Source organism: Malurus melanocephalus, unplaced genomic scaffold (assembly GCF_030028575.1).
Source record: "Malurus melanocephalus ecotype Western Australia unplaced genomic scaffold, MMel_1.1 scaffold_123, whole genome shotgun sequence".
Classification (NCBI taxonomy): Eukaryota; Metazoa; Chordata; class Aves; order Passeriformes; family Maluridae; genus Malurus; species Malurus melanocephalus.
The window spans coordinates 1,884,775-1,896,348 of NW_026623355.1; the positions used below are offsets into that span (position 1 = coordinate 1,884,775).

General features: G+C 43.6%; 1 protein-coding gene across 1 annotated transcript; it reads left to right on the top strand.

Moving 5' to 3' along the window:
• Positions 1 to 989: 989 nt before the first annotated feature.
• Positions 990 to 11,187, top strand: TMEM64 (transmembrane protein 64). The gene is made up of 3 exons (XM_057370367.1): positions 990 to 2,266; positions 7,785 to 7,940; positions 10,246 to 11,187. Exons 1-3 carry the CDS (start codon positions 1,499 to 1,501, stop codon positions 10,438 to 10,440), a joined length of 1,119 nt encoding a protein of 372 aa, XP_057226350.1. The 5' UTR covers positions 990 to 1,498; the 3' UTR covers positions 10,441 to 11,187.
• Positions 11,188 to 11,574: the final 387 nt, after the last annotated feature.

Below are 11,574 nucleotides of genomic sequence, written 5' to 3' on the forward strand. Positions count from 1 at the left end.
ACAGGTAACAGCAAGAAAGCAGATTATGTTGGAGGCATTTATCTGCAATTTTGCTGCTGTAGAGAGACACCCAGGATTTTTTTATTCTGCTGTTCGTTCTCAAAGACATCTGTCATTTTCTTAGGCTGATTGGTCGATTGCCCTGGTTATACTGTTTCTAACGGTGCATTTTGCAAGTATACAATTGCAATACTTAAATATTCATGTTRAGATTTGCTTCTTTGTTTCCAATCACCCTTTAACCTTTACAACCTACACATATTCTCGTTTTATATACTATTGCAAATTTCCCGGCAGGAGAATATAACTCCACTGTAGCACACTGTATGTTTAAGCGYTGTAAGGAAAACAAACCCCTTTCTGCACCTTGCCATTAGTAACGCCAAAGCAAAAGCGACCTACGAAGCTATCGAGCCTCGGCGAGTCTCCCGCGGAAACACCCCCTAAACGGAGCCCAGGTTGCATATCCAGGCTGTTTCCTTCTTCCTAGCAATGGTCCAAAGTGAGTCCGAGCCTTCATGCATGTGAGCCAAGCTGACCTGACGCGGAGGTGCCGCGGAGCCCGGGCATGGGCTGCAGCCCCTCGGCTCAAACCCCGGCGCTGGCCGGGAGAAACTCGTYTCGCTCGAGGTGAGGGGAAAGCCGSGGTGTTTKCGATACAAAGCCCACATGTAAGAGAGGGAGAATCACCGACATGTCAAGAGAGCGCAAGAGTAAAAGCACCGTGATGCTTGAACCCCACTCCCCTGACGGAAAATAATCCGCTTTTCTAGCACGGCTCCTCGAAACCCTGCGGGTTAGGGCTCTGCCGGGAATGCGGACGGCTGGCGGAGCCGATCGGGCATGCGGCACAGGGACGCTCGGGGAGGCTCAGCTCGGGCGAGGCGGGCGGCGGGGCCCCACAGAGGCACACCCGGTCGGCGCGGCGCGGCGCTCCCGGGGCGGGGCGGGAGGCGGAGTCTCGGCGCCGCCGCCGAGCCCCGCAGCGGGGCCGGGCGCTGCTGCAGCCGGAGCCTCGCCGCGCCTCCTCCCTCCCGGCTTGCCACATCGGCACCGCCGCTCCGAGAAGGCGCTTCCCGGCGCGGAGCGGGAGCACAGAGCGCGGGGCGATGGAGCTGCGGTGCTGCCGCCGCCGCCGCTGCCGCCGACCCCCGGGACTCGCGCTCCGCCAGGGCAGCCGCTGCCACTGCCGGAACGGAGAGAGCGGCCCCACCGCCGTCTAACGCCGCAGCCCCGGCGGCGCGGCCGAGGCGGAAGGCGGTGCGGAGGCCGCCGCGGCCCCTCCGCCCGCCGGGCGGCGGCGAAGCGCGGCCCCCTCCTCCCCGCCCTCCCCGCTGCCGCTTCCCCGCCCCCGCCCGGCCCTCGGCCGGGCTCGGCAGCCTGGCCATGGCGGGGCGATGAGGGAACGGTCGCCCCTGCCCGCAGGCTGCGTGGGGAGGCGAGGAGCGAAGGGGCTGCGCGGCTCGGCGGCGCTGGAGCCGGGCGGCGGGGCGGGGGGATGCGGGGCGCGGGGGCCGCGGCGCTGCAGCTCCTCTCCCGGGCCGTGAAGCAAGCGGCGGCGCAGGGCGCCCGGCAGGACCTGGGCCGCTGGCTGTCCCGAGCCGCCGGGACGGCGGCGGGAGGCGGCGGCAGCGGGGACACCGTGGGCTTCGTCCCGGCGGAGGCGGCGGGGGCCGGCGGGYTGCTGCTGGGGCCCTGCGCGGAGCAGGACGGGCTGCCGCCCGCGGAGCTGCTGCTCTGCCAGCTGCCCGAGCCGGGCGGCGGCGGGCACGGGCTGGCCGAGGCCCGGGGCTGGCGCTGCTCGTGCTGCCTGCTGGGCACCTGCTGGTGCAAGAGCTGCCTCAGCCTGTGCGTGCTGGCCGCCCTCTGCTTCGCCTCGCTGGCCCTGGTGCGCCAGTACCTGCGGGACCTGCTGCTCTGGGCCGAGAGCCTGGACAGCCTGGCCGGCGTGCTGCTCTTCACCGTGGGCTTCATCGTCGTGTCCTTCCCGTGCGGCTGGGGCTACATCCTGCTCAACGTGGCCGCCGGCTACCTCTACGGCTTCGTGCTGGGCATAGGGCTGATGGTGTTCGGCGTCCTCGTCGGCACCTTTGTCGCCCACGTGGCCTGCAAGCGGCTGCTGGCCCGCTGGGCACGGACCAGGATCCAGGGCAGCGGGACGCTCAGTGCCATCGTCCGTGTCGTGGAGGGCGGCAGCGGCCTCAAGGTGGTGGTTCTGGCGCGGCTGACGCCGATCCCCTTCGGGCTGCAGAACGCCGTCTTCGCGGTGAGTCCCTGGCTGGGCTGTGCGGAAGAGAAGTGCTGGAAGGATGCCTTTCGGCATAGTGGCTGCTGATATTGGTGGAKGTTGCCTCCTTCCCTGGGATCAARCCATGGTTTCTGTATCTTAATAACAGTAAAAACAACCCTCTCTGCCTTCTGTCCTGTGCGTGCAGAGGAACAGCAGGCAGATTTTTGAGATGCCTTGATGACTGGCATTGTGTTAGAGTTGCTCACTTGTTTTTCAAGATTGTGTTCTGGTGTTAGAATCACAAAGGTGCTGCGTAGCAAAATCTGTGGAGAGCTCAACAGTTATGAAGTGTCTGTGTTTTCAAAGTACTCCACTTAAAAACCTGGCAGGAGCTGAGGAAAACTCTTGCCAGATTGTCCTAAACTACTTAGTATAAGTAATCATATTGGAAGAAAAGAAGTGGACAGATTAAAATTCTTTCTCGGTGTTTGTGATATGTATCTGGCAAATACATCCAGGGTGTTAAGTCCTTGCATACGAGAGAGGTTGCAGGTTTTGGGCAGAGCAGTGTGTAACCTCAGACTTKAAGGGACTGTGCACTAGAGTGGCACTGAAAGTTTAAACTAACTTGACTCTGGAAAAGGTTAGTTTTGCTTTTCTTTCTACTTTTAGGYAAAGATTGGTACCTTCATTTGGTCTCTTTGATCGTCTCAAAGGATGAAGAAATAGAGAATATGGAGGGTGCTCTTTTTGAGTATTGTCATGCTGCTGATGGCAATTTCAGACCCTCTTGGCTTCCCAGTTGCTTCGTCTGAAGGATCTGGTTTTGGCTATGTTATGCCTCAGTTGTATCTAGTGACTCAATGAAATCAAAACAAAACAAACTGGATTGTGAAATACTTGAAATGTTATCAGTAAATTATATGTTATTTAACAGAAGTGACTGTCAAAACAGGTGTTTTGGTCTGCCACTTCCTTRTAGCACACTGCAGTCCTGATCCTGTACCCTTCTGAAGTGCTTGCTTAATTTTGACAGAATCATCTGGCTGCAATTTGTAGGTCACTGAATACCAAATTTGTTTTTTAAGTAAAATTTAATCCATGTTCTTTTTGGGGTGTAACATCCACACCAAATGTTTTAAATTGCTGCATATAAAACTGTTTATAGTGGAACATTCATCTCCAGAACTGTAATCTCTGTCCCTAAGACCTGTAGCAACTTCTAATTTCTTTTTAAGCAGATCCTTTAACCATTTCCTTGTTAAGRATGAGAGACTGAACAGCTGAACCTCTGCTGTTTTATTTGTTAACYTATATTACTGCTGGACTGAAGAGGGCTAGACCTGTCCAGCTGGGAGCCGAGTCCCTCCTGGAGCCCAAGGTCCTGCTGTAGCAGATGAAGCTTCTGCTGTACCGTGACCCTCCTAAAGTGGGGAGAGCTGATGTGCTCTGGTTGTTCACAGCTTCAGTGTGTCACTTGAAGTACTCAGCAGTTTATACAGAGTAGTATTGGGGCTGAAGAACAGACCATAGAATTACCAAGTTAAAATTATTTCCTTCCTGGCATAACCATTCTGTTGGAAACATGATCCAGCAGAGTATTTGGGCCAGTTCTATATTAAAATGATGCTGTAAATCATTGTGGTTTGTATTCTTCATGTTCTGCAGGCAAAATAAATTTCTTTCCAAGTGGATGGTTTCAGTKTTAAAATAATAGATAGGAAATGAGATGAAACCAGATTCTTGACTTATGCCAAGTAACTTGGATGYTTTTTGCTAATTTTAGTTTGGTTACTCCTGATTTACTACTTTGTAGCAYCGTCAAATAAAGCACAGTGTGCTCAATTTTTCACTGAGAACATTTGAGTTGCTAGATCACTGAAAAGTGTTGCATGAAAATCTAGAATTCAAGACAGTTTCTCACTTTGAGTCAAATTYAAGTTACATAAAGAATACAGTTTTCTGTCTACACAGACCAAGCTGTCATTCCCTTGGAATCTCACTTACTTGAAAATCTAACACTTTTTAAGTTTRATATGCATTTTCCCATGCTAGCAACTTAAGCAATGCATTCGAAAAGGATTAATTTTAAAAGAACAGTGTATATAAGAAAGAGTACACAGCTTTAATTTTCCAGTGGTCTGGTCTATGCATGTTTTCTATGTGGATATTTATAAGTAAACTAGAGATACTGAGACTACTYAAATGAGAGAGAAGGAAGGAAGCAACACATAAGGTTCAGGAAAAGGCATAACCTTGATATGAGCAGGGTCATATGCAGGCCTRGGATTAAATGATTTCTACAAGCATTTGTTCGGTGGCATGTACCATCTGCTGAGGGTTTTCAGGAGTTGACTTKTAGGGGGTGTAGAGAAAGATGGGAGAGCTTCTTAGGATTTGATTAGAGGTAATCATATTAATTGAAACAGCATGAGAAGAAAACACAAATTTCCTTAGCGTCTCACCAGCCAGACATGAAGATCTTGCTTAAAAGGTTGTTCTGCTGATGGTAGAGGGGCGAGGTAATGCATTTGCTTCCCTTTCTGGAAGACTTAGAAACTTGCTAACTGAAACCATGTTTGTATTTCTCTTTTGAGTGAGTTTTGCTTCACTGTCTTTGCTGATGCCAGGGTGGCCTGGGCTGCTGGGGTGGGTTGATGGCTCTTACTGACGTGTTTGCCCACGCACACCTCTCTCACCTTGGCAGCTCTTGAGTGTTTTGAAGGCAGGTCTGTAAGGAGGCCTGGTATGTAGGTTATCATCTCCTTCCTACAAGTGTGTTCTTGGAATGAGATTCGTGCAAACTGGTTATTTGTAGTGCCAGATGCAGGTTAGAAGGAATTTCATACCTTTTCCCTCCTCTGAGAGGAATTACGTGAAAGAAATAATCTGACTAAAAAAATCTGAGTGTTCAAGTGTGCATCTCTGGGTTTAGAAATGCATACAGGGAAGTCAGGGTTGAAGAAATGGTACCTGCTTTGCAAGAGCATGYACACTGCTTATTCCACTGTTGGAAAGTTGACAGCTAGTTTGGATTTTTTATTCACTGGGTTGTTTTTTTCTTGGAGGGGGTGGTGGTGTTTTTCTTTGGAGGGGGTGGTTTTCGGGGGTTTTGTTTTGGGATTTTTTTTTGAGAAAAAAAAAAAAAGAGCATCAGAGATATCCTTTGCTTTTGGTCACTAAGCCTACCTGATCTGAACAGGGATTCATAAAYGGTGGGAAAATAAACTGTGCTGCCATCCATAAAGGCATGGGAGCTCCAAGTACGGTCCTCACAGAAGCATTTATTCTTTGATAGTGCTGAGCCAAAGGTGTCAGCTGCAAAGAATACACAAAAGTTCCATGGAACAAAGATTGTCCAAGGTTTAGYGGGGGAGCTTTTGGCTGTTGTTATCAGAGCAATTAGGTAGTTCTTAATTGTATTCAAATACAATTTAAATGGATTTCTCTTATGGCCCATAACACAGTTGCATCCATGCTTGGTTTGGGATTTCACTGTTAGTTTTTGATGGCTTGAGCTTTCACCAGAATCAGAGCCCTGGTAGGTTCTGTTGGGCACCCTGGACATGCAGATGCCAGTCTGGCAGGTTCAYAGAACAGATAAAGTTCCTAGAAGCAAAAGTATGGAGAGCTGTAAGTTTTATTGACGTTTTCTCAGGTTTTTTAGGCAACGATGCTGTCCATTTCTTAGGCATTTTGGGGAAATGGGATATAATTGTAGGTCCAAACCTACGGTTTARTTAAAAGGGCATCTCAAAAGTTTTTTCACCCTCTCCTTAGCTTKCTTTCATTGCAGTAGGAAGCACAAGCTGCAATTCAATGTATCCACTGGCAGTCTTCTTTCAGTTGGAAACAATCTCTTTCACAGCTCAGGAGGTCCAGGTGTTTCAGGACACATCCAGGTGTGCAGACATGTTGCTCTGCAACTGAATTGTCCTTAATAAATCTACAGAAATGAGAGAGGTATCARGAGTGTTAAAGCAATCTTTGGGAAGTTTCCCAGCTCCATTAGATTTAATGATAGTGTCCTACTTAGGAAATCTTGCCCCTACGTTAGTATTTCAGAAACTTTTAATTGCAGCTCCTTCATTCCCTTGACAATATGGCAAGGTTGGACTCATGGCCCAGATTACAATGATGTTTAAAAATAAAAAAGTCTTTTGAAAGTACTGGTCAAATGTAAAGTTCTGACATAATTATATAATACTTTTTCATTATGAATCTAMATTAATCTTGTATAGAGAGGAAAATACAATATTTGTGGTGCTGGTCTATGTTTCAGTCTGTGGGAAGTATAATATGCAGTGTGAAGTTTGGAAATGGCTTATTGGATCTTGTTCCAGTGAATTATTCTTAATCTTTATGCTTCATTGCATTCTGCTCCTCCATTGCCCTTCCTCCCAAAAACTTTCCACTGATGGTGCTTAGAGCTCTGAGAATTCAGCACTGTGACTTTCACAGTAACTAAAGTTTATTTTAAGAATAGCATGATGAAATGAGTAAGATTGCTGCTACTCTTTGGTCTTCAACATTGTACAAAACTGGCAAGGTCAATAATTTCCATATAGGCTCTCAGTGTTAGGGCTGTTCTTAATTAGATCTCTCTTATTATCAACTGAATTGTCTGGAAATTTGGATAGACTGCTTGTTTTCAAAATAATCCTTTTCATACTGATTTTTAACCTAGCTTCCTYTTGTTTTCATTTTGCTTATGTAAATATCTTTTGACCTCATGACGCTTGCCTTTAATATTTTCCAGTGGCTGCTGATACTAATTTAGCTGAAACTGTGTACTTTGTTCCCATGTAAACTCATATGTCTACATATTGRTGCAGAGCAGAAATTTCACAGCAAAGAGAGGAAAATACCAAACTATTATTAGTATTTGTTCCAGAGAAATGAATAAAATGTATAGCCACATGTRCTATTTTATTCACTAATTGAAGTATGATGCAAAATATCTTTGATACCCATATTATATCAGTATAGATATAGATGGGTATTGCACATAGGAATCACTGATAGATGTGTATTCTAATAAGCTACTTAACTTGCCTGGCACAGAAAAATTATATCTGCCGTTCTGTTTACCTGGATCATGTTTAATACAGTGACATTTTGAACAATTAMCTCTTGTATTATTTGCCATATATGTAAAATGCAAAACTGATTTTTGTATTACACCTTCACATTTGATAAAGTAATTTCTTCTTACAAGTACATTTTCATAAATCCAAGGGCTGTGTTCACCAGGTAAAAATAAATATCTTCAGTGAAGAATGTAATTGCATCCCTAGTTAATAACTTTTGCAGAGAGGTGTTGCATAATGTGAAATAAAACCTAGTAACTTCAAAAAGGCCAGACGAAAACTAGACACATGCTGGTTTGTTGTATTATTTTCCCACTGTGCATGAATCAAAGTTTCAGCAAAGGAATGYAGGATATTCTTTCATGATTTTTCAGGGATGGTTGTTGGAAGTGGTAGTCTGGTGGGTTGTACACATGGATTGTGTTGGAGCTGTGTTTGATTTCTTACTCTGACTTTTTACTCAGATTACAGATTTGTCACTACCCAACTACCTGATGGCTTCTTCACTTGGGCTGCTTCCTACTCAGATGCTGAACTCCTACTTGGGCACTACCTTACGCACCATGGAGGATGTGATTGCAGAACAAAGTGTTAGTGGCTATTTTGTATTCGGTTTACAGGTCAGTTAAAATAAATGATTTCACAGACCTTGGTAATGGTACTGTCTGTCTCTGTGATTTCTCTTGATTGCTAGATACCCAGAAAAATGGGTTCCCAATGTAGTGTTTTCTTTAGATTTTGTTTTATGCTGTTAGAAAAATGTAATTCTCTCACACCTTACCATAACACAAAGTAGAACTTAGTGTTCTCTTTTTTCTGACACAGTTTTTGTTAAGTTTTCTTCTCTTGCCTTCTAGGGTAATGTGCTGAATTTTAGACTTGTCAAACCACCCCTGCACAAAAGTTTATGTGTGTGTAGACCCAGTACCTGTGCRGTGTTCATTGTTAGCACTCAACATCCCCATCTTGCATAGGTATTCAGGATTAAAAATGCTGTAGAAATACCATTTTCCTAATGCCTAAATCAGAATATTCTAATTTTACAAGTGGGTAATTTAATGAGAAGTATATTAAGTACCTTACATGACCTTAACTCTTGAAATAATTTGTTGGTAAATTTTGGGTGTAAACCTGAAACGTGAGACCATTATGAGCACAAAGGTTATGGGTATTTCAGAATTATATTATAGGTTAAAACCTCCTCTGACAGTGACAGTACTTCAAGCTGTTTGACTCGCTGTTACCATGGTTTGCAGACTTTTAGGAGGTACTGCTGCAGTAACTTCTGTTCCTCAGTTTTTGCTGTCATAACGCTGTTTTAACAATGCTAACATAGAAAACTTAAGTCCAGGACCATTTTAAATATACCTTCCCCTCTTGCCCCAAAGTTTGTGTACTCTTAAATAGAAAATCTAATTTATAGCTTTCATGGAACAGGGTTATGAGTATTAGAAATGCCTTTGTAAGTGTGGGGCAGATAGTCTTGATAGGTCAAAGGGAAAATAAATGGTTTCTTGATGAGGGATTATTTTAGTCGTGAAATATTATTTCCAGGGTAGTAGTTTTTAATAGTCTTTTCCTTTTTTATTCCTCATTTATATATATATATTTTTTTAATTGACATTGACTGTCCTTTGCAGATTAACTGTTGCTCAGGTAAGTGATAGCTGCATAGCCTGAATGYTTTAAAAGGAGTACTAAGCCCCTTGAGACCAGTCCTTGGGACGTGACTGAATAACTGAAGGGAAGGCCTTTAGTGGAGAAATTATTTGCATTCTCCCACTGTCTCTCAGATGTCTGCTGAGCACTTTGCCTGGCTGAGCTTTGACAGGACTTTCATTTAGTAAATAGCTCTGAAAATCCTTCRCATTTCATTTTTGTCTATGTATATATGTATATATTCAGTTACTTGTCTAGAGAGCTTGATTACTGGTAATAATACAAGCTTTTAGAATAGGATTTTTCCTGTCTATTCAAAACTTAGTGTCTGTGGTATCATTGAGACTCTTACATTGGCCAGCTTTTGAAATGTGTAACTTGAATTAGTGAGGAATACCTTTTTCACCACAAGGGTAGTCAAACATTGGAGCAGAGTGCCCAGAGAAGTGGTGAAATTTCAGTCCTTTTACAGTTTTCAAGTCCTGACTGGACAAAAGTTCTGAACAACCTGTTCTGATCTTACAGCCAGCCCTGCTCTGAGCAGCAGGTTGGGCTAGAGACTGCCAGGCTGCTCTCCAGCTGCAATTCCTGTGCTCATACTTGTCAATACTCAATGATGTTCCATCATCTTTTATGCCATGTTGACAGGCGTTCTAAGCAGTAGTCCTCAATGTTAAAGAAAATATATCTCTACCAGTTAGTAATGAAGTTCAGGTCTTAGACTCAGAGTTTTGAGTTCCATTATAAGTAATATAACTTCTTAATTTTTTTGAAAGGAAGTTGCAGATTCCAACAAATTATTATTCTTAAAAAGAGGCAGTGGAACTTACTTCTTTCAAAGGGACTCTCACTATGAGACACCTTGATTTTTATTTGAAAATTTGATCTTGTTATCTTTTTTTTTTTTAAAGAAGATGCCAGCTAAAAACTTGACTGGTGTTATTGAAGAGAGAAAGTGAAAGGATTGCTTTTATAAAAAGTGTGTGGATTTCAACAGAAAGAAAGAAACTTTTCAATTTATACAAATATTTTAAGTTCTATGTAATGTCTGTGTTCTGATATGCTGGTTACATTGTTATCATATGTAGGTTTAGAGCTACTCAGGCACTGAGTTCATCTCCCTTTCAGTGTCTTGCATGTGAAGCTTTGAGTCAACAGRTGCCTTCATGAATCTTTGCACTGACAGCTTTTTGTTCGTTCAGATCAGTTGCTTTGTATTCATTCCCACAGCCTGTGCAGCCTACAACACTCTTGTTTTATTTGCAGATTGTCATAAGCATAGGACTCACGTTTTATGTCGTTCACCGGGCTCAAGTGGAACTCAATGCAGCTATTGTAGCGTGTGAAATGGAAATGAAGACATCGCTTGTTAAAGACAGTCAGCCATGCATCAGTGGCTCAACCACATACTGCAACAAGAGGACAGTAGCATTCTCTGGAGGAGGTGTCAATATTGTGTGATTACAAGTATTAATAACTARGGAAGGTTTTGTGAACCTGAGCTATTGCCTAGAAATATCTATGGACAATTGAAATAGATTTAAAAAAAAATTGCAAGTGATTACAGGTTGTACTGTGGCACAAACCAACTGACCAGCTCTTTAATTGCACATGGGGTGACTTCTAGCAAGACAAGSAAGATGGCAAAGTAACTTAAGATGTAAATGCAAATTTGGCTGCACCTTTGGTCATTTATTATGCCTGTCATGGCCTGTAGTCTGCACTTTAGTTTTTTTTCCTTTGCTCCTATAAACTGAGAAATGCATCTATAAACAAAAAAGTAGCACAGAGGTAAATATTTTTCTGCTTAGCATTATTTATAAGGCTGAAGAGTTATATGCAGTAGAATTTTATTACTGATAAAGGTGAATGAGAAAGTATGCAATTCTATGTATGTTATTCTTGAATGTGCTTTTGCTTTGGAATTGCTTTCAGAATGCAGTGTATTATTTAGCTAATGATGGGACCATTTGGCTTTTCTTCATTTTTGAAAAAAAAAAGAATAGAACCCTATATAAAGTTTTGGTTGAATGTATTTTTCTAAGTCATTACAAATGTTGCAGAGCCATGCAAATGTATTCACACAAGCTTAAATCCTACATTGTGGGACTGAAGTGCTCTTAAATTACATTTTAAGTTACACTGTGTAATATGCAAAGTACAAGGGAAAATGCAGAAGTTAGATTGCAACGACTGTTTGAATGACAATTGGTTTTGCCACCTTGGTGATTGTATCAAAGGGCTGTTCCATGTTAGTCCTATATATGATATTTTTAACTGTTAAAAGGATGAAGTTTTTCAGCTCACATGACTGCATAAGGTAAGGCTTCTAGAACAGGGAGCTAAATTTCTCCTCTAAACAGAATGATGGGATATTGGCAGTACTAATTTTACAAGAAGGTGGCCTTTATTTTGTAAGTGAACCCCCTCTCCCTTTAAAAAGCTTTAAAAATWCACTTTGGTTGGCACATCTTTTGTACTAGTTTTACATTTTTTTAAAAGACACAATCTATTACAAATTTCATCAGAGTGAAGAAATGATAACTAGAGGTTCTCCTTGGAAAAAGAAATAATCCAGTAATGGAGAGGACAGCA